This window comes from Colletes latitarsis, chromosome 14, assembly GCF_051014445.1.
Source record: "Colletes latitarsis isolate SP2378_abdomen chromosome 14, iyColLati1, whole genome shotgun sequence".
NCBI lineage: Eukaryota > Metazoa > Arthropoda > Insecta > Hymenoptera > Colletidae > Colletes > Colletes latitarsis.
This window is the reverse complement of record NC_135147.1, coordinates 15937800-15962019: the sequence shown is the minus strand read 5'-3', so window position 1 is coordinate 15962019 and position 24220 is coordinate 15937800. Positions and strand designations below refer to the sequence as shown.

The 24220-nt window shown below is 34.9% G+C and overlaps 1 protein-coding gene and 1 long non-coding RNA gene across 2 annotated transcripts; both read right to left on the bottom strand.

The window, feature by feature from the left end:
* Positions 1-243: 243 nt before the first annotated feature.
* Positions 244-1639, bottom strand: LOC143350185 (uncharacterized). The gene is made up of 3 exons (XR_013081067.1): positions 1523-1639; positions 1015-1402; positions 244-821 (listed from the first exon to the last, which is right to left on the bottom strand). It is a non-coding gene; the product is annotated as an uncharacterized LOC143350185 (long non-coding RNA).
* Positions 1640-13945: 12306 nt separating this feature from the next.
* LOC143349643 (putative cytochrome P450 6a14) lies at positions 13946-23304 on the bottom strand. The gene is made up of 5 exons (XM_076781035.1): positions 22639-23304; positions 18141-18663; positions 15786-16007; positions 14292-14543; positions 13946-14215 (listed from the first exon to the last, which is right to left on the bottom strand). The coding sequence occupies exons 1-5, from the start codon at positions 22975-22977 to the stop codon at positions 14043-14045; spliced, it is 1509 nt and encodes a 502-aa protein (XP_076637150.1). The 5' UTR covers positions 22978-23304; the 3' UTR covers positions 13946-14042.
* Positions 23305-24220: the final 916 nt, after the last annotated feature.

The following is a 24220-nucleotide window of genomic DNA, read 5'->3' as shown; positions in this document are numbered from 1 at the left end:
GAAAATACTAGCGCATAACGAAATAGTATTTATATATTCTTTCTTATTTTATTTCTTTTACTGGACTTTACATTTCTGATAAATACAGAGAAAAATTTTAATATATAATAATAATGAAAAATATTATTAGTAAAGGAAATTATTCTGATTGAAATTGAATTTTCTAAGACGAATGGCTTTACGATAAAATAATTTACTTTGAAAATGTAAGGAAAAATTATTGAAGCAAACTGATGAAAATATTTAACCCTTGAGCAATTCTGTTGTCAAAGCGTATTTTTTAAAGATGAAAGTAGTACATAATGCATGTTACTTTGACTCAAGAATTTACCCATCGCGAAACGTCTTTTTGTACATGAATTGTAACATAAAATGTTTGAATAAGAAAAGACTTTAATGCCTTAGATAATAAGTCATCAAATTATATTTTCATATGAAGCACGAACAATATGAAAAACAATCAATATTACAAGTCAAAGAATTTATTTTTATGTTCTGACAAATTTCACGTTATATTAAAAATCGCGGAGCACAAAAAGACCCTAGCCTGATCTATAAAATAAAACAATATACATATGTTCCTTTTCACGGGTATAAAAAATACCCGTGGTCACTACTCGCCAAAAATACTACGTATACAACCGGGCACCCGTGTTGTTTCGGACCTTTCGCCCTACAACATGATTGGGGACCGGAGGGACAAAAATCACATGCGACTCGCCAATCGTTGACTACGACGACGATGATGCTGTCCAGTGAAATTCATCAGCCCAAGTTATCTGCATGGACCAGCTGCTGGTCTCCAGGATGAAATCCATAGTCTGTAAAGCACAGAAAACAATCACAATCCACTGTACAAATTACAGGTAAACATCTAATAAATTAATATAAAAGATACTTGGTTCAAAACTAATTACAGGTTTTTGATAATTTACAAAATTTTTAATCGTTAGCAAAATTTGAAAATTTTATTATTTTCTAAAGGTGCATAAAATAAAATAGGATGATACTTACGTTTTTTATTCGTAGACTTTCGCTCAATATGTATACATATTTCTCTTCGGCGATGCAGTGATTCTAACACCGGCGTTGAATAATTTTAATTTGTAGAGGAAAAATGAAAAAGAAATATTTAAAAAATGATAAACTAACGCGACCGGAAATCAAAGTCGGCGAACAAGAGGCTCTACTGTCGCGATTTAGAAAGCAAAGAACCACGATGCTCTGGAAAAAATATAAAAATGCGCAATATACACTGACTCGACCTTCGCGTGTGCCTAAAGTATAAACGAAACTCTACTCGAAGCAACTGTGCTTCGAAAAACAATCAACTAATCTACGCAACAAACACTGATTCCACCGACCGCATTGCGCGCGGTCACTAAAATTTCTGAAAAAACTACTGAAATAAGAAATAAGAAATAATTAAGTAATCACTCAGACATGTCTATTTATAGGTTTAGTATTAAATTTTACCGATAAAAACACAAAAATATGTAAACATATATAGGTACAAACTCACTTGTTGTAATGTAGTTGATTTCCCCAATATTCCATTTTCAATTCCTTCCATTTGCCTTTTCTAAACATGGCGTCGATTGTGTGCCGATAGCGTCCCTTCCAGTCGAACACGACAATCAAAATCTGTAACAGCAATAAAACACATATTACGATTCAATGCGTTAAAATAAATGTACCTATAACTTAATTAAACATCGACTCAACCCGAAATATGGTCCGTGAATTGTTAATTATGTTTACAGACTTCATAATTGACGACGATTATGTATGGGAGGAGCATGTACGAAACAGATCAAACATTTTTCGCGATTCCGATTAATTTGAACGTCAGAAACGCGTTAATATTAAATGAAAGCACTAACCGGCAGTAAAGGAAAGTACTACGAGCGATTTGAAACATTAAGATGACGATAATTAAAAATTACGTACCTCATTAGACGCGAAGCCTGTCACTGCATCTCGTCACACGAGTTTCCGGAGGACGAATGACGGACAGAAACGGTCGCGTCTCCCGCGGGGGGTAAGGGGTGGGGAGCAACGTCTCGGCTCTCGATCAGGTTAAACCTTATATCTCGAATAACTGAAAATAAACAAAGTAAATAAATATAATAAATACAAAAAGATATCAGACTAACAATTAATTAATGGTTTATTGTTTTTATATCCTTGTGACGACACAATGAATAACAGCCAATCACAGGCGCTGCTTGAACTTCGAATATCGATCTGTTAATCGACACACAAGTAACTAGATGGACTGAAATACATTAATTATCACTATTTTAATCAATGCTTTTTATATAACTTTTGTAAATACCGCAACAGAAAAATAATATATATAGAATATAGAAAGACATTCATTTTTTACAATGTATTTCCTTTGCGTCATAGGACTCAAGTTATTTTGTATTCTCCATTATTTTGTAAAAGTAATTTTATTCTTACCGTTGCCAGCATTCGTAAGCCTGGGTCAGTCATCTGATACGCTTGTTGTTTTTTCAACGCTCGGTTAGATTCTGTTTGTATTCGCGGACGCCGGCCGCTCGACTTCACCTTGCAGCTGGGCGCTCAAATTCCTTGTCCGTGCGACACGAAAAAAAAGTTGCTTTGCACATCTCCACTATGCATTGTCTGTGCCCTTAATCCGTGTGTTACGAAAAAATGTTCGCCAGGGACATCTATTTCACACTTCGTTTATGTCTGTACTACCAACTTCTTACCATAAAACAAGCCCAATGTTATCGACCCAGAATTAAGATAGATTTTTATGTAAATCTAGTGAAAACTGAAATAAATAATTTTCGAAAATATACTATACACAAAAGGAACATTTATATGAGAATCTGATTGCAATTTCGATTAAAAGTTAATATTTGCACGTTATATGTTTCTATAGTTATAATTAATGTATTTGAATCGATCTAGTTACTTGTGTGTCGATTAACAGATCGATATTCGACGTTCAAGCAGCGCCTGTGATTGGCTGTTATTCATTGTGACGTCACAAGGATATAAAGACAATAAACCATTAATTAATTGTTAGTCTGATATCTTTTTGTATTTATTATATTTATTTACTTTGTTTATTTACTGTTATTCGAGATATAAAGTATAACCTTTTCTTCTGAAATTAGGATCGAGAGTCGAGACGTTTGACTACGTGACCATTTCATCCTGCTCCCCACCCCTTGCCCCCCCCCCCCAAGACACGCGACCGTTCCTGTCCGTCATTCGTCTTCCGGAAACTCGTGTGACGAGATGCAGTGACAGGCTTCGCGTCTAATGAGGTACGTAATTTTTAATTATTGTCATCTTAATGTTTCAAATCACTCGTAGTACTTTCCTTTACTGCCGGTTAGTGCTTTCATTTAATATTAACGCGTTTCTGACGTTCAAATTAATCGGAATCGCGAAAAATGTTTGATCTGTTTCGTACATGCTCCTCCCATACATAATCGTCGTCAATTATGAAGTCTGTAAACATAATTAACAATTCACGGACCATATTTCGGGTTGAGTCGATGTTTAATTAAGTTATAGGTACATTTATTTTAACGCATTGAATCGTAATATGTGTTTTATTGCTGTTACAGATTTTGATTGTCGTGTTCGACTGGAAGGGACGCTATCGGCACACAATCGACGCCATGTTTAGAAAAGGCAAATGGAAGGAATTGAAAATGGAATATTGGGGAAATCAACTACATTACAACAAGTGAGTTTGTACCTATATATGTTTACATATTTTTGTGTTTTTATCGGTAAAATTTAATACTAAACCTATAAATAGACATGTCTGAGTGATTACTTAATTATTTCTTATTTCTTATTTCAGTAGTTTTTTCAGAAATTTTAGTGACCGCGCGCAATGCGGTCGGTGGAATCAGTGTTTGTTGCGTAGATTAGTTGATTGTTTTTCGAAGCACAGTTGCTTCGAGTAGAGTTTCGTTTATACTTTAGGCACACGCGAAGGTCGAGTCAGTGTATATTGCGCATTTTTATATTTTTTCCAGAGCATCGTGGTTCTTTGCTTTCTAAATCGCGACAGTAGAGCCTCTTGTTCGCCGACTTTGATTTCCGGTCGCGTTAGTTTATCATTTTTTAAATATTTCTTTTTCATTTTTCCTCTACAAATTAAAATTATTCAACGCCGGTGTTAGAATCACTGCATCGCCGAAGAGAAATATGTATACATATTGAGCGAAAGTCTACGAATAAAAAACGTAAGTATCATCCTATTTTATTTTATGCACCTTTAGAAAATAATAAAATTTTCAAATTTTGCTAACGATTAAAAATTTTGTAAATTATCAAAAACCTGTAATTAGTTTTGAACCAAGTATCTTTTATATTAATTTATTAGATGTTTACCTGTAATTTGTACAGTGGATTGTGATTGTTTTCTGTGCTTTACAGACTATGGATTTCATCCTGGAGACCAGCAGCTGGTCCATGCAGATAACTTGGGCTGATGAATTTCACTGGACAGCATCATCGTCGTCGTAGTCAACGATTGGTGAGTCGCATGTGATTTTTGTCCCTCCGGTCCCCAATCATGTTGTAGGGCGAAAGGTCCGAAACAACACGGGTGCCCGGTTGTATACGTAGTATTTTTGGCGAGTAGTGACCACGGGTATTTTTTATACCCGTGAAAAGGAACATATGTATATTGTTTTATTTTATAGATCAGGCTAGGGTCTTTTTGTGCTCCGCGATTTTTAATATAACGTGAAATTTGTCAGAACATAAAAATAAATTCTTTGACTTGTAATATTGATTGTTTTTCATATTGTTCGTGCTTCATATGAAAATATAATTTGATGACTTATTATCTAAGGCATTAAAGTCTTTTCTTATTCAAACATTTTATGTTACAATTCATGTACAAAAAGACGTTTCGCGATGGGTAAATTCTTGAGTCAAAGTAACATGCATTATGTACTACTTTCATCTTTAAAAAATACGCTTTGACAACAGAATTGCTCAAGGGTTAAATATTTTCATCAGTTTGCTTCAATAATTTTTCCTTACATTTTCAAAGTAAATTATTTTATTGTAAAGCCATTCGTCTTAGAAAATTCAATTTCAATCAGAATAATTTCCTTTACTAATAATATTTTTCATTATTATTATATATTAAAATTTTTCTCTCTATTTATCAGAAATGTAAAGTCCAGTAAAAGAAATAAAATAAGAAAGAATATATAAATACTATTTCGTTATGCGCTAGTATTTACAGTAACTATTTTTTCTAGTTGAGGATTTTCAGGATACCTTTCCGTGTTCATTGCCTAAACTCACCCAAGTGCCCAGGTGCTACTTGCGTGAGCGAAGGCAACGAGCACGATGACTTAGTTTCTAAAAATTCCTTATAATATCTATTTGCGACTGACATTGCGTTAGTGTATCGTGCGCGACGCAATTTCACATGTGTGTGTGTGTGTATGTGTGGATAGGCTGTGGAATTGCGTCGTTTTAAAACTTCAATACAATTTACAAATAATATTCTATTTCATCTTGCTCATATATTTTGCATGTTCAAAGACAATAACATAAAATATTTAATGAAACGTAGATACAATTAATTGCTTGATTTTAAACGGCAGAATGCAGAAAATCATTTTATCAAAGCTTCTATTATTTGAAAGTTACTTGAAATACGCAATGATCGCTAGTCTTTGTCGGTTGATTTCAGGTATTGGTACGTAAACATTAGAGTGTGAATGTTGTGTGGAATGTTCGGGTGTCGGAGGAACCCCGGGGCGTCCTCTCTAGTGTAGGCTTTTGCGCCCGGACATTATGTGTGAGAACCGTGGAGCGTATGTTTGCGAGAATGAGTTTTGCAATTTTTTAAATATAGGATTAGGTAGGTAGGTAACTTACTTTCTGGTATGTGTGTTAGATATAAGTAGGTAGGGTCAGGGCAGGACTGCCACAAGTCCTGTCCCTGTAGTTCGATTTGGAGAATCGAAACGTTAGCCAATCCAAACGGATTGTACCGTTTGTTTTGGTTTTAATTTCGGTTCTTGGAAACGCGCGGCTTTACAGTCGCTCTTCGCGGTCGCGTTCGTTCGCGGTAGGATCCCCGAAACGCTCGTCCCGCTCGAGTTTCTCCACATCTGTTCCGATAACGATTCGTAGAATCGTTGGAGGACTGTGTATTGCACAGAATCTCGAGCGTAGGTTTAAGTTTCAGGCTTTGGCAGGACCGCCGAAGAAAGAAGAGACTCGATGGAGTCGAAGAGGCCCTGACAAACTGTCGCAAGAGCGGGCTGCATCAAATGGTTCTTCATCTTCATCTTCGGATGAGGATGGAGAGTCATTCCATGTTCCTATTGTGTCACTGGTGTCGCCTGTAGGTGTAGTACTTGTAGTTTTTCAGATCAACAGCCAGTATTTTGGGACAGATCGTGGTTTGCTTTAGTGTTGCGGAACGCAAATGATCGTGTTTGTTTTAAAAATAGCGTTGCACATAATTTGAATTTATCGTGATTACTTTTAGCGTTGCGAACGATAAATATTTTCGAGTTTTCATTCAGCGTAGTGTTGCGTGTACAAACTAATTTCGGATTGCATTAGTAATTTCATTAAAAATGTAAGTATTGTCGCGTTGTAATTACAATGAACCAATTTTGATTACGTTTAGATTTGTAATCTGTTATATTCATCGCGTTTACTTTTGGTGTAGCGTTGCGTATAGTCACTGATCACGTTTGTTTGTAGAGTTGCGACGTATAGAATGCCTCAAATATAACACTGGTAATACGTGCATCAGCATCACGAAACAGCCTAATGTATTATAATTTAAAATAAGAAATTGAGGATTTGCGGTGTACTTGTCAATGAGGTACATCCTTAGGTATCTTAATAATCTTGAAATTTTGAAATAATCTTAATCGATTGATTACTCCAATGAAATTAATCGATTGATGCTCAATTCTGGACCGTACAGCTTTCATTCCGTTAAAAAATACTAAAATTTATGTATTTGTATGTATACATATTATGTATTGGTGACATGAAAATGGTAATGGAGCTCTAGAGCCCCAGAAAAATGGGCCGACAAAATACATTGGATGAAAGCACAGACGAGGTATACGAGAAGACCTTTCACCTTATGAACTTTCGCGGCCCAATCTGACTGCCATACCGACCTGAAAATTCGAAAGTGATTTTAGTGGCCTCTTCTCATGGATGGCTGTCAGTTAAGAAACTATGTACTGAATTAGTATTGATGGGCAGACAGTTGTACTGTGTGCGTAAATACAGGTGAGTTGACTATGGAACGGATTAAAAAACGCAATTTCCAAACGACCATAACTCCTACAATAGTGAGTATCTTTCATTAAAACTTTTTTTTTAAGTAGAGATCATGGATACCTATAAAAAAGTATTAGACAACTTTTCAATAGGGCGTCAAACAAAATTACTAAAAGTCAGAAACTAATTTTTAAGAAAAATCGACAGGGGATAGGTGCCGAAATTTAAAAAAAAATTATTTTTGGTTACGGGACTCAATTACAATTATTTTTAGTAAAAATTTATATCCCTGAAATCCTACGCACTTTCGAAAAAAAATTCATTTGAGAAACTATTCACTGAATTAGTATTGTTGGGTAGCAGCTGTAGTATAAGCGTAAATGCATGAGCATTGACTATGGAAGGGATTAAAATTCATTTCTGAATCTGTTGGCAACGTTGCGAATGACACAAAAATAGTAATAGGGTTTCGAGACCCCATGAAAAATAAGACACTCTTCTGTGACAATATTCTAGAATCTTTGGTGAATCAATGAGGATCAAAAATAATCTAGCGAAGAAGCACTATATTTATGATGATTTATGCAAGGCGGATCGCAGCCAATTTGCTAATATTATTTAGTTTTTAATTAATAATTGCATTACTCAGCTAAGAGTGATACGATAATTAATTAAACGCTAAATAATATTACCCAGGTCTCACCACGTGGAAGTTGCTGCAAGTGGAGACTCACCCTAACCGAATCCCATCCACCCTCCATTAATAAAGATCTTCTGTGACCAACGATCGTTAGTCAAAGAAGAAACAAACAAAAGTGCAACCAATGAAAGACGCACAACCAACGAAGAGAGTTGAAAGAGTTTTCAAAGGAATTTGTTTTCAAATAAAAATAACCTGCCTAACATAATGCCTAACTATAACTCTAAATTCGTTTATTATATCAAGAAACAATTCTAAATTCGCAGCCATTAGCTCGGTGTCACCCACGAAGAATAACTTTTCCATCGTAGGTGACACCGATTACCAGGTCTCACCACGTGGAGGTTGCTGCGAGTGGAGACCCGAAGGGAGATAGATGGAATCCCAGTTCCATCGATCTCCCTTTTACATCCTTAGAAACTAGATAAGTCATGCCAAGTAATTATTTTGTTTAAAAGAAGGACGAAGCTAAATCGTGGGCGACGCGACGCGATACGACGCGATGCACCATGCAATAGTGCAAGGAACGAGAGACGCGAACCGAATAGCGAGGTCAAAAGGGTCAGCTCGTTGCCTCTTGGCAAGTCCAATCGAAGGGGAAGGGAATCGACGCATCCGACACAGGTTCCCCATTTCCCCTAAGCATCCTGTTGGGAGTCAACTGGACCCAACTCGGGATGTCTAACAGAAAGAGGGATCCTGAGTCGGGGCTACCGTAGACAGGAACAGTCCCTGATCCCCTCTGCGGCCGAAATACCCTTTCCCTTGGATCGTCTCACTAGAGAACAGCAACTGACCCTTCGGACCAGCTAATCGGCCGATCACTTGCTTTCTACATGGAAGCAGTGGTGATCGGAGGGGACGAGGGACGAGTGAAAGAGAAGCTACTTGTTACATAATTACTTGGCAGGACACGTGGCTACACTAAGGACTTAAGTCTAAATACCAAGTAATTATTTTGTTTAAAAAGGGATGAAGCTAAATTGTTGGAGACGCGACGCGACGCGATGCTGAACCGTACAGCAGATCTTCGGATCGAATCGACACTACCCTTGGTAGATTGATTTCTATTTCTAGAAATCGATCTATCATGGGCAGGCGATTAGATCTTCCGGACAAACTGGACGGCCGATCACATATTTCGTTCGTCGAAACAGTGGTGACCGAAGCATGAAACGAGAGAACGAGTCGAGAGAAGCTACTTGTTAAATAATTACTTGGCAATATTGAGAGACGCATACAATAGGGACTTAAAATTAACGTCGAAGCTCAAGTCTAGTCAAGTTGAAACTAAAATTCGGACGATTGAAGGAAACAAAGTTCCTTGGATGTTAGTTGTACCAAGCAATTATGTGGTTAAAAAGAGGGATGAAGCTAAATCGTGGGATACGCGACGCGACGCGACGCTGAACCATGCAGCGGATCCGAGGATCGAACCTACTGCCCTTGCTAACTTGATCTCTATAGGAAAACGGATGGCTGCAACCCCGAATCGAGGTCTCCATTTCTCCAACGCAACCCGCCGGGAGCCCGAAGGACCCGACTTAGGCTGTCTGACAAAGAGAGAGTACCTGAAACAGAGTCGACTTCCGCTGGAAGGTATGCGTTTCCGCAGAATACAGAAACTCCACACCTTCCAGCGAAGTACCATTTTCCCTCGACCAAGCTACCAAGGGAAGGCGATTAGATCTTTCAATCGATGAAACAGTGGTGACCGAAGCAAGAAACGAAATAATGAGAGAAGAAGCTACTTGTTTAATAATTGCTTGGTAGGACGCGGAAATATGTACAATAAAGAAATTTTCGACGTTAATTTTAAGATTCGCGACGAAGCTTAAATCTAATCAACTTAGAATTAAATGTCCCTCGGCGATTGTGGCGTCTTATTTCGATGTCCCTGTGAATAATCTGAAACTAAAATTGATACCCATATTAGTGACATACGAAAGGAAATTTAATAAACACCATGCAAACTAGACAAAGCGATGGAATAATTTGTCGTGCTGATGTACCGAGGAGTGAGAATCTATAAGATTCTCGATGTTAAACCTACCTAAAGAAATGTACAAAATTTACACATGATACAAAGTATTCTACCTATACTTGCGTAACGAGAGATAAATAAAAGGAGAGATAACGTCGAAGTAAAATAGCAAACAATTACAAAAATTATCTAAAGAACCATACAAACGAAGACGAATAGAAACAAAGATTGAGCAGAATTGAAAATCCAACGATGAAATCGAAGAGTGAAAATATCCAAGAATTAAACAAAATAGAACAAGAATAAAAATCTTATTCTAATTATTGACATCAAAATTCATAAAATAGTATGACAACAAACATTATACATGGGTTAACGAAATTCATAAAATAATACGCAAACAAAAATGGTATATGATTCGACACAGTCATGCCAGTTCAAAAAATAAGGCAGTAGTAGAAATAGAGGAGGACAACATAATAATCAGATAAAACTGGACAATCAAAGAACATTGAATTATGACCACACAAATAAAATAAACTGGTCAATTTTGTGATAATAATATAAATAAGTAAAGTGGACTTACTACTTGTTGAGCATTAGTTACCATTAACAAGGAAGCACCAAAGGTCCAGCTGTAACATAAGAAACGATTTGTAATTTAGCAAAAGCGATAGATAGTTCCATAACGTTCAATTGGTATCAAACGACAGAATAGAAGCGGGGAGAGCAATTTTAAATAGTTCTTACCAGTGGTCATCACGGTCCGCCACTGGTCAGTAGTGGTCAGTAGTGGTCAGTAGTGGTCAGTAGTCAGATCTGCACTGGTCAGCACTGGTCAGCACTGGTCAGTAGTGGTCAGTTCTGGTCAGTCGTGGTCAATCTTGGTCCCCAGTGGTCAGCGCTCCACAAATGGCCTGGCTTAGGCCCGCGAGACCCGATTCCCCTGGATGCTCCAGGGGTACTGAAGAATTTGTCCAGCGGTAGTCTTCGAGTGGGGAAGTCGAAGAGTGGGGAGACAGTATCAACGTGAAGAGTTAAGAACCGCTTGGTCTAGAGAATAACACTATTTCGATTAGTCCCACCTCTTGACCATTTCTGGATCTTCACTAGACCATTGACCTTAATGTCAACTTCACTGTTGACCACCAGTGACCATAAGTTAGTCATTGTTGATCATCGACCCATTAAAACCATTACCAAGATTAAAGCCTTCTTATGAGGATCTCCTTAGAATTTGATGCATGATCTTTTTAACATTTTGTTCCACTTTGGAAGAGTGTATCTCATGTTATAAGACACTCGTGGTACAGCGATAGCGTTCATCCCACTAACGATAGGTCTATTCTTTACCTCGTTTATGTGTAATAGGTATACATGGGGCTGGAAAATAAAAATGCCTGGGCAGTTGAGACTCAAAATCGTATGCAGGTTGACACAAATCGGATTTCAGCTGTTTCGAAAGCAAGAAAGAAAGACACATTCGCCTTCTTTCTTGAATTCCCGAAGCTGTCCAAAGCACCTAAGCTCACGTACACATGGCTGTGAATTGGTGTGTGTAAATGGAGGGGTAAGCTTACTTTGGGTACCAGTCTGCCGTCTGATAACACTGCTATGAATCAATTTTTAGATTTATCAAGACACATGTGTATAACCTTCGTATCTGTAGTATTACTCATTTTCTATTCGTTAATTTTTGTTAATACGTGTCTTTTTATACATCAGTTCGAACAATTGCCATACCGAGCGAAAAATTCGGAGATGATTTTAGCGTCCTCGTCAGTTGAAAAACTATTCACTGAATTAGTGTTGATGGACAGCAGTTGTAACGTATGCGTAAATACATGTGAGTTGACTATGCAGGGATTGAAATTCATTTCTAAATCTGTTGGTAATGTTGCGAGTGACACGAAAATGGTAATGGGGCTCTAGAGCCCCAGAAAAATGGGCCGAAAAAATACATTGGGTGAAAAGTCTACTCGTATACCTCGTCTGTGGTGAAAAATCTACTCACATACCTGGTTTGTGGTATCATTATCGTGTCACATGTGACGTTACCAATCCAGTAAAGAATAGGATCGCAGCGCTAACGAAGCGGTAGGAATTATAATTGAATTTAGCGATTCAAATTGGAATCGACATATAGAATTTAAATCGCGTTTATGACGTTAGGTTATGCTGAAGTAACGCAGCCATGTAATTAAAAGTTTAAATTGTTACCTTTGTCCTCAGATTATTTTGGATCATTCTAATTTCATAAATTGCTTGAATATTGCTTGTTTTATCGTATCGCTATACATAACTTTCTGGTAATTTATGTAACTTCTTTGTACAAATTTTGTATTATTATTGCTTACTTAACTTAACAATGGAATATCGAATTCTGTAAAGTATTTATGTTATTGCACTCTTAGTGACACGTAACAATAAAAATAACCCAAATTTTGTTAATGATCTAAAGTCAACAACGTTTTGTCTTCCTCCAGAAGAAATAGATTCTTCACATTTATGTATATTACTTTCTACAAACACTCTTCAATTGTACCCAACTTCTGATAGAGCAGAATACGAACGTTTGTGAAACGCGTTATAAAAATATCCTACTTGAGAACACGAATAATGAAGAACGCGATTATCGATCGCGAGAAGCTTCTTATCCCTGATTATGATCTCCTGAGTAGGTTACAAAGGATTTCGTTGAATGAGGTAAGAAGTGCTAGGTTCGTCACAATTACGACAAAGTTACTATATTTCTACAGACGATGATACTTGATTAGTAGTCAAATAAAGTTCCAAATTTAAAATATTCTCCAAAAAAATGCAAGTAAAAATTTATTCACTCCATAACCACTAGTCATTGTGTAGGAATAGGTACTTTTCAATTACTATTACGTCAACGTTTTGTTAAAGTAATAATTTTCATAAACAATTTTCTTTTAATTTACTCAAAATTGGTCAAAATGAAGCTGCGTCCCTTTCACAGCAAGGTCTTCGATTCGAGTTCAAAATACAAGTGTTTTTCTGTATTTTTGTTATCTACAAAAATGAAAATGTTTTGAATTATTTCGACATTAACAAACGTTTCATGGAAAAGAAATTCCAGGTTCGTAACGCGACCTGTTCACTTTAAATTGCAAGTTTCGCCGTAGACAATATGGCACGTTCAATATTTCACAGACGTAAGAATCCCTGAACGCAATATGGCATTTTTCAAAGCGTTACCAGTGCAGTTCTTAGAATCGTTTCCAAACCTGCTAAATGAGGCACAAGATTTGCTGACTCGAAATCCTCGTTCTGAACCTCTCAGGATCAAACGGCACGAGCTTGGGGTAAATATTGGTTTGACGACGAATCGCACAGTCAGCCGTTCTGACTGTCTGACCCTTTCATATAATGACTTTTATTCCTTAGAAAATTATAACTACAAAACGTTTTATCCATAAAATGACTAGACACTCGAATCGTTCAAAAATGAAGCCATGTTTGGTAATTAATTCCAAGAAAATAAATGCAAGATCAAACTTTTCTTTGAGTGTTCAGATGGCAGGGATTCCAACAGCGCGGACCGGAAGTCACGCCTGTAAACAAGCTCTTATACAGCGTGGTCCAACACAACTTGTGCACCTCTATAACTTCTAAAATATGTGTTGGACGACAAAAATTTTGTATACAAAAATTACATGGTTTAAAGGGATACATTATCTAGTGCATACAATCAGACAGTCCTGTTTACACCTCTGCATAGTAAGACTTCATAAATGGATTTTGAGAAAATTAAAAATAAATAACGGTACAAAAATAACTGTAAATCAAATATTAAATAATTTCAGGTTTATTTGGTGTATCTATAATTTTCTATCACATTTCGAACATTGGAATCAAATTTTGGGATGTTCTTCAAAAAAGTGAAAAGTTTAAGTATTTCAGTTCAGTTTAATATTCCTATCAATCGTAAACGGTCAAAATGTAAAGGCTTCAAAGAGAAAACTAACGTTTCTATAAATAATTTCTTATTTAGGTTTCTCTTGACTAATTAGCATTAATTCCTGTTTATATTTGAACATGTATAAAGATTCTTCACTCCTTGAGCTTCGACATTTTTACATATATCCCGTGAACCGGTTTGAAAAGGAACAACGGCGTCGGACTCAAAACGAACGGCACTGGAGTTTTGTCGCAGGCATCGAGTTTAAAGTGTTGCACAATTTTGATTACTGCCACTTTCGTTTGGTAGTCGGCGAATCTTGACGCTGAAAAGAAAATCAAATGCAGTTGCTGTGAAACATAAAATCCATTTTGGTTCTTTTTAACAAGAAGATAGTTTACCAATGCAATTCCTTGGGCCATCGCCGAATGGTAAGAAATACATTGGGTTTCTGTTTTTGGCATTTTCGTCGAGGAACCTGTCGGGATCGTAGACCTCTGGCTCTGGATAAATATCTGGATCACGTTGAATCGCATAGACTGGCAGATAAACGATTTGATCCTTGGGAATGGTTACTTTCGTCCCCGAAAACGTATAATTCGACACTGTCCTCCTGGCTAGGTACAGTATTACTGGATATTTTCTAAGTGTTTCTGTGAATACAAAAAAAAAAAAACATTATTGGTGATATGAATTAAGTATGCAAAATGTGGATGCACAACAAAATTCTCTCTATACTATATATTTCGAAATTTCAAGGAAGTTCATATTTTTTAATGGAGGTCGAGATTAATTCAATGATGTAAGATAATATGACCTTCAAGTGACCTTAAGTACGGAATATCCAATATTCTAGCTTTTTAAATATATCAGTTGATTTTAATTGTAGAAAGAAACGTCAAAGGAAAATATTATTTGTCTAATAGAGGAAAATTTGTTGACAAGCAAACAGCTTTTTTCGAGGTCATATTTTGTTATATTTCAAGATGATTGTGGTCCGATAGAATATAAAATGTAATTTATTTAGGTCTAATACACCATAGAACGAAATTGTAGAGGTAGCGAAGAAAAGATGTTTTATAATATTGTCACTTGTGGGATTCCCCTACGGTCGACCAGTACTCCAAATAAAGCGCCATCGTGCGGCCATATTTACTATTTTTCGTATTCAAGGTAATATAATACCAATGAATACACTACTCGTAAAACATATTTTTCTGAAAGTAATCACTATATTTGTTTACACATATGTACAAGCGATTCGTCATTTGCCTTTGTCGTTTAATAATATCTCACTCTACTTTTAAATTCTTAACATTCTAATAAGATGTTCGTGAAAGACAAAATTGCAAATGTTAATACAAAATATTTTTTAATATTTGAGTGAAGGTGATTGTTAAAGATACTGAAGAATTTATTTCCAAACTGAACTGTACTTTTTATATGTATTGATTTTGGAAAATCAATGTAATGATATTGCATCTTATTATTATCTAATATTGAATAGATTATTTTTGACAGAGTTGCTGATAATTTGATATATTAGATAATTGTTTGCATCTTAAATGATTAAACTTTGCACTTGATAAGATTCAATAAAATACGAGATGCTATCGACAATTTCGAGACTCATAAATAAAAGATTTATAAGACATTTAGAGACGTATAAGTCCAGTAGAACTTTTCACTTCATCATTCAATTAATCCTCCAATATAATTAATAACTTATTTAATCTTACCAATAAATGTCATAGATCATACATGCACTTTACAAATGACTGTAACTTTATATATTAAAAATACAGTATTTAAAGTGAAATAAAAAGTTATCCTTCAAATTTACATTAACACTTATTTCACTGCAATCAATATACATACTAATTCTAAACAAATACCTTTAATACATGCGTCTAAGTACTTCATTTCCTTTACACTCTCATATGTGATTTCGCCATTGTTCTTCTGGAGAACATCTTTAATCTCTGCTCGAAGTTTCTCCTGAACCGTTGGATTTAATGAAAGCTCGAACAAAGAATTGGAAATTGTTACCGAAGATGATTCGAAGCCAGCAATGAAGAACACAAAGGCTTGTGACGCCAAGTAATGATCTTGCAATACTATAGAAAAAATACAATTGTTAAATAAAAAATAGAGAACACAAAATAATGTTGACAAGATTATTAAGACGTAGTGAGTCTACAGGGTGTAGGACCACCTCTGGGAAAAATTTTAATGGGAGATTCTAGAGACCAAAACAAGACGAAAATCAAGAATATCAATTTGTTGATTGAGGTTTCGTTAAAAAGTTATTAAAAAATTAAATTAAAAAATTTCAAATCATTCTGGGAAAATTATTTTTGGTTGCAGGGGTCAATTACAACCATTTTTGATGAATAGACGTACCCCCGAAATCCTACCCACTTTCTAGAAAAAAATTCGAGAATGTGTGAAATTTTTTGACAAAATTAAAAAATTTTAAATCATACTAAAAAAAAATTATTTTTGGTTGCAGGGGTTAATTATAATAATTTTTGGTCAATAACCATACCCCCAAAATCCTACCCACTTTCGAGAAAAAAATTCCTTACCGAAAATATAATTTTTGGCCAGAAATGTCTGCCCAAATTTTCATGCGAATCTTTAAAACGTCATAACTTCTGAACAGTTTGGACGATTTTAATGTTTGAAAAAGCAAACTACGCGTATTTTGATGGAGAATATGTAGAAATCGCAAAAATATTCGAAAAGTTGGTCCTTGACCTCGCAAAATGAGAAAAACCCCATAAAAATGGTCCAAATTTCAAACAACCATAACTCCTATAATAGTGAATATATTTCATTGAAATTTTGAGGGGAACCAGAGTTCATGGATACCTGCAAAAAAGTATTAAACCACTTTTCTGTCCAGCGCCAACCAAATTTATTAAAAATGGAAAACGAATTTAAAGAAAAATCGACAGGGGGTAGGTGCCTAAATTTTTCGACGAAAAAAAAAATTTCAAATCGTTCTGGAAAAATTATTTTCGATTGCAAGGGTCGATTATAATCATTTTTGATGAATAGATATACTCCTGAAATCCTACCCACTTTCGAGAAAAAAATTGGATTAGGTGCTGGAATTTTCCGGCAAAATTGAAAAGTTTCAAATCGTTCTGGAAAAATGATTTTCGGTTACGGGGATCAATGACAATCATTTTTGGTCATTACACATACCCCCAAAATCTTACGCACTTTCGAGAAAAAAATTCCTTACCAAAAATCTGATATGAGGCCAGAAACGTTGCCCGAAAATTTCATGCGAATCTTTAAAATGTCATAACTTCTAAACGGATTGGACGATTTTAATGTTTAAACAAGCAAACGACGCGTATTTTAGTGTAAAATATGTAAAAATTCTAAAAATATTCGAAAAGTTGTTCCTTGACGCCGAAAAATGAGAAAAATCCCATAATAATGGTCCAATTTTCAAACAGCCATAACTCCTACAATTGTGAATATATTTCAATGAAACTTTTTTCTGAAGTAGAACTCATGGGTACCTACAAAAAAATGTTAGACAACTTTTCTGTAGGGCGTCAAACAAAATTACTAAAAATGAAAAAGAAATTTTTAAGAAAAATCGACAAGGGGTAGGTGCCTAAATTTTTCGACGAAAAAAAAAAATTTCAAATCGTTCTGGAAAAATGATTTTCGGTTACCGGGATCAATTATAATCATTTTTGGTGAATAGTCATACTCGATCAACAAATTGGTATTCTTGATTTTCGACTTATTTTAATCTCTAGAATCTCCCATTAAAATTTTTCCCAGAGGTGACCGAACACCCTGTATATTCTACCCTCAAATTACTTCAGATAATATTTTTTAATATTATACGGACTTTCAAACTCACCGCGGCATTTATTATAAAGTTAAGAAACTTTAAATAGAAAAATAAAATATACATAAAAGATAAAGGCGACTATCAGAATTTTGTTTTCTATAAAATATTTTCGAGCAATTCAATAACTTTTTAACTAGTGTTGCACCGGTTTGTTATTCTCATACATTTATATTTAGCTAAACATTAAGAGAGTAGACAGGTCTGTAATTTCATTAAAGAGAACGAAAGCCAAAGTTTCACTTTTTAAAAAATGTCACCGTCTAAAAAAAAATAATTTTTCATATAACTCTAAAAAAGATTATGGTTTTAAATAAAGAAACATGGAAGACAAATAACATTCAAAGAAAAAAGATGAATTAATCTATACCATCAGCGCCAAGTTTCTCCGGATGTTGCTTCAAATCCACCAAAATGTCGATGAAATCGTGTCTTTGAACATTGTTTTTGATCCTGTATTCTATAGTCTTTATGGTAATATTGGTAAGGAATTCCGTGACCTCGTGATCGACAACAAAGCGACCAAAGATCTTGAAGAGGAGCGGATACTCCCTCAGTCTGTCTCTGAGAAAGGACTGCAAGTTCGTGTCGAAAATTTGACGACCTATTTTACGGAATTCGCTGTCTTCCGCGGCCAGTGCTTTCATCTCGATACCAAATGCACAGGAGCCAATCACGTCAGTGGTATACTTCGCTGCGATTTCATGGGACTCGACTATTTCTACGCCGTTATCGACTAGCCCGTCCACGTACTTCACAAAGTGATTCGAGCACTCCAGCAACAAGTGAAACATCTCCTTCAGTTTTCCCGAAGAGAAGATAGGTGAAAGTCTGGTTCTCAAGGGTCTCCATCTCTCCGAGTCCAGCCTGAAGAGGTGCTTCGATAATGGTTCCTATAAATTATACATCGACGTGTCATGAAAAAAAGGTAAACAATCAAAAGATAAAAGTAAACTTTGTGGCACTGAGGTGACGCCACAACTTTTAGAATATATCGTGAAGATGAAAACGTGTCCAAGTTCACGACAGTTTAGCCACCTTCTTCGGCTAAATCATCCCTGAATCATCCTCTCGCAGCTTAAGATTCGTAATATGTAGAAAACTTTGCTTATTTATCGTCGAATGTGTAAGTTTATAGTCGCATCAACTGCAAAGGTTATTAGCGACTGTACTAAGAATTGCGGGACGTTAGGAGTAGGTGATTGGGTGTTGTGCTGCCAAGAGAGTCTTCATAGTTTATCTAGTAATCCGATGGTGTTGCAAAAATTTGTCACTGTATCTTGGTGTGATGACGATGCAAGTAGTTCCGTGAATTTAGCCGTGATGTTTAGTTTTCTCCTTATTTGCGCATATTTTCTGCATTCGATGATGATATAGTCGATGGTTAAGAGTGTGTTGCATATTTCGCAGATACTGGGAGGACTATTGTTCAAGAGGTGTGCATGTGATAATTTGCTGTGGCCGGTTCTGATTCGCATTAGTGCTACTTGCTGTTTTCTATTGAATTTGGGGTTTATTGTAATGTCGTAGAAGTTTTCTATTGATCTATGGAGTAAGCTTGCTTTGTGTTTTTGCCATATCCGGTTCCAGATTCTTTCCACAAGAATACGATGTGCCTACTGATATCTGCGGACGTGTTGAGTATCGGTTGGTTGTTCCTGTCTAGGGTTGATGCAATTTTCGCTTCCAGGTCAGCCATTTCGTTTCCAAATATGTCCTTGTGAGATGGGACAAAACAATAACAAATCTAAAATTCTTATTCGTTATTCTTGAATGAAATTTATTCTCATTTATTATTTATTATTTCTCGTCTTGCATCAACATGTTGAAACAATTAGCTACTGTGCAACGTAGATGTCCAGAATTATTATGTTGTCGACTGCATGAAGCAACCATTACTATTCAAAACATTTTTTTTTTTAATTCATAGTTTTCGTGAATCGAATATTTCTTTTATACAAAACTTTCTCTCCTTATTTTAAAAACTAAATAAAGACCAAGCATACAAACGTAAACGTCCCCAACTAAAGAAACAATACAATTGGTCGATTTTGTCAAGTTAAATGTATATTATGAGGCAGTTTTCAACAAATTGTCACGTGTTCCTTATCAATCATGAACTTTACATTCAAAACACCGCTGCTATCATTGATATCAATCAGATCAGTCCACAAGCTCAGGTGTATTCTTTATCTACTATCTTTGACTTATGATATATTTTGTCCCTGTGGGGGTCCCTCTTCGGAATTAAAATTTATTGAATAATTATAAAGAAACAACTGAAGTATTTACTTCTAGTAAGCTAGTTACTCATATCTGTATGTTATGTTAAAAAATATCTTTATTCTTATTTAAATTTAATTCGTAAATGAAATGTAGAATAGTTTCTTTGAACAAAGAACAATGCAAAATTTATTTTAAATGTGACTTTTCAAGTTCAATTATTAATGCTATTTCGAGCGGTATAATATAGAGAAACGTATGGATTAAAAAGTAATGTGATATTACGTTTAGTGTAGACACGGAGAGATAAAATCTTCATAATACCACCCATAAAGTCAAAATTTGTTTAGCGAAGTCAAATAAAAAGAACGCGTTACAAGTTAAAATTAAGCATTTAAATCTTTTAATATCTTCTTACGAACCACTGTTAAATATGATCTAGAAAACATCCTTATACAGAGTATTCGGCCACCCATGGGAAGAATTTTAATGGGGGATTCTAGAGGCCAAAATAAGACGAAAATGAAGAAATACCAATTTGTTGATGGAGGCTTCGTTAAAAAGTTATTAAGAATTAAATTTAAAAATTTCAAATCGTTCTGGAAAAATTATTTTCGGTTGCGGGGGTCAATTACAATCATTTTTGGTGAATAGACATACCCCCGAAATCCTACCCACTTTCTAGAAAAAAATTCAAGAAGGTGTGAAATTTTTCGACAGAATTAAAAAATTTCAAATCACACAAAAAATTATATTTAGTTGCAGGGGACAATTATAAGCATTTTTGGACAATAGACATACCCTCGAAATCCTACCCACTTTCTAGAAAAAAATTCGAGAATGTGTGAAATTTTTTGACAAAATTAAAAAATTTTAAACCATACTAAAAAAAAATTATTTTTGGTTGCAGGGGTTAATTATAATCATTTTTGGTCAATAACCATACCCCCGAAATCCTACCCATTTTCGAGAAAAAAATTCCTTACCGAAAATATAATTTCTGGGCAGAATGTCTGCCCGAATTTTCATGCGAATCTTTAAAACGTCATAACTTCTGAACAGATTGAACGATTTTAATGTTTAAAAAAGCAAACTACGCGTATTTTGGTGGAGAATATGTACAAATCGCAAAAATGTTCGAAAAGTTGGTTCTTGACCCTGCCAAATGAGAAAACCTTCATAAAAATGGTCCAATTTTCAAACAGCCATAACTTCTACAATTATGAATATATTTCAATGAAACTTTTTTCTAAAGTAGAGCTCATGGATACCTACAAAAAAGTATTAGACAACTTTTCTGTAGGGCGTCAAACAAAATTACTAAAAATGAAAAAGGAATTTTTAAGAAAAATCGACAGGAGGTAGGTGCCTAAATTTTTCGACGAAAAAAAAAATTTTTAATTAATTCTGAAAAAATTATTTTCGGTTGCGGGGGTCAATTACAATCATATTTGGTGAATAGACATACCCCCGAAATCTTGCCCATTTTCGAGAAAAAAATTCAGTACGAGCGGAACTTTAAACGTTAATAACTTTTTAACGAGGCCTTCATCAACAAATTGGTATTCTTGATTTTCGTCTTATTTTGACCTCTAGAATCCCCCATTAAAATTTTTCCCAGGTGTGGCCGAAGATTCTGTATAGAGTTTTTTCTTGTCTTATTACATGTAAACAAATGTATTCCCCCATCAACAAAGTTATTTATCAGTAAAAATATCATTGGCGTATCTTTAAAACACTTAGAATAAATAAACCTTAATATTTATAATTTTGTTAATAACGTCATTAACATTAGGAATTGGTTACTCCTATTTGTCTCGTTATAATTTGAAAGAGCAGTCTCTGAATGATTTTGTATTCAATTCATATACAGGGTGAATTTCGTAACTTGTCCAACTTAATTTTTCTGTTACTAGTGGTCCGTTAAAAATGTTTTTATCTAATATAATAGTTTAAGGAGAGCTTTAAGATAATTATACTAAATTCTTTGCCAGTTCTTTTTTTTCTATTTCTTGTTTATAACTTGCAAAGAAACTTGTGAAATTTTCCTTAAAAGTTTCCTTGTGAAGTTTTTCTTTTATTTAAATAGAAAAAAATGTATTTATTACGCTGCTTGTTGAATTCGTTTTAATGTCCATTGAACGATAAGTGTAACAAAAAATAGGTGTCTTTATAAAAAAAACAGGTCATGTTGAAAACTTCGAGGAAAAATAAGTAGCAAAAACCATATTATAGTAGACAAAAAACATTTTGAATGGCCCAGCCGTAATAAAATAAATTAAACTGATCAAGTTACTTGTTTCGCCTTGTATATGTACAAATTGATAAGTAAATTATTTTCCTTTAAATCAAAGATTCTTGTATATGTAAAAATTTATGGACTGATTTAATGTATTGTATTAATAATAATACAGTATTAGTGGCATACTAGGTCAATAACACAGGCATACGTATTCATTATTGAGATAGAAGTACGTCAAATTACACTAAATAATGACGTTTACATGCTCATAACAGAGCAAAAAGACAATTGCTTTACAGAGACACAGAGTAAAACTCAGCTAAATATGAAATGCTGTCGCCACTATTGACGCCACAGCTTCTAGTCACAATTGGTTAACGAGGAAAAATCATAATTTACGTACCACATCTGCAGAACTCGGTGATCTATTAGCGAAGACGGCAAAATCTTTGATGAGGACGTCCTTCATTAAGTTTGGGTCCCTCAGGACCAAGAGGGGCCTGCGTCCCCCAAATATTCCAACCATCGGTTCATCCTTGTAGTCATAATACGCCTTGACGAAAACATCACTCAACGAAGCCTTTCCGAGATACACATCCTTAAAATTACCCAAACAGGGAATAGGTCTCGGCCCCTTCACGCCCATTTTCTCCCAGAAATCGTAGTTTGACGTAGCATAATAATAAAACAAAATTAATAGCGCAACGAAGAGCCCGAGACTTTCAAGCACTGGCCAAGTCATCCTCTGTGCACGTGCACGATTGCAGCTTTCCGTTAAATTCGATAAAATACTATGTTATAAAAATGTTCAAGGAACGGTGAAGACGAACACATTCACGTAAATGTTTTCCTTTACAAGTTTCGTTTCAACACGATAATTAAATTGTCAGTTCGACGATCACTGATTTCTTCTTCGGTTGCGCTCACAGTGATGATATCTCTTTATTAGCGTTCCCCTTATATAATACACGTTTGATACCATGACTTGCATGTGATTTCAATTCAGTGCCTAGGTACGCCTACGCCAAGGCGGACACGTTTGTTTGAAATTAGTCGAAAATTATTTAATTGCGATCAATGTACTGCGCGAAGGTACATATCGAGACCCATAACACTTATCAAAGCGTTTCAATGTATGCTACGCGGAGTGACAGAGCTTTTTATACAAAGGGTGTTCTTTAATTAATAGGAATCCTTTCACGAGGTGAATCTACGGATGAAAATACAACAAAAATCAAGATTAACAAAATCGTATTTCAGATTCTTTCACTTTTCGACATATGAAGACGAAATTATAATTAATATCAATTTTGGGAAAATTTGTTTTACGGTAGAACACGTTTTATAACCTGGTCACACTTGACTATTGAATAAAATATATATATTTTTTTTAATGAGCATATGATAGTATTTTTGTATATACGTATGTGTGTCTGTTAACACAATTACGTAAACTTTCTTTTTAAGATGAAGCAACTCTTAATGGGTAGTCATTTGTCTTTAGTGTAAACATAAAAAAACTCACTCCTGTCGAATCGCCAGTTCTACGATTGTAATTTATTAAACAACAGTTAGCAATACTTTTCAAAGCGCTTTAAAATAAACAAATTTTTAATTCTGAAAAATCATCGATAACATGAACTGATACACCACGATAACATGATAGAACATGATAACATCTACTAGAACACAGTATCGTAATAAATTGATTGCAGAAATTAACATAAGAATTATACAATCATTTATTAACCCTTAAGTGGATTATTGAGGTCGCTGCAGCCCTTTGCAAGTTTAAACTAATAATTATTTAATATATGTGAATGAAATTATTTGAAAATTTATGTAATCTTCTATTAGTTCATTATTTTTCAAATGCTTCAAAGGAAAGTTGATTTCCATTTACCAATTTGGTAACAATCAACATTAAGTAAAATAATTTAGTTGAGACTGAGAGTCCACTTAAGGGTTAAACCAGATATCAAAGA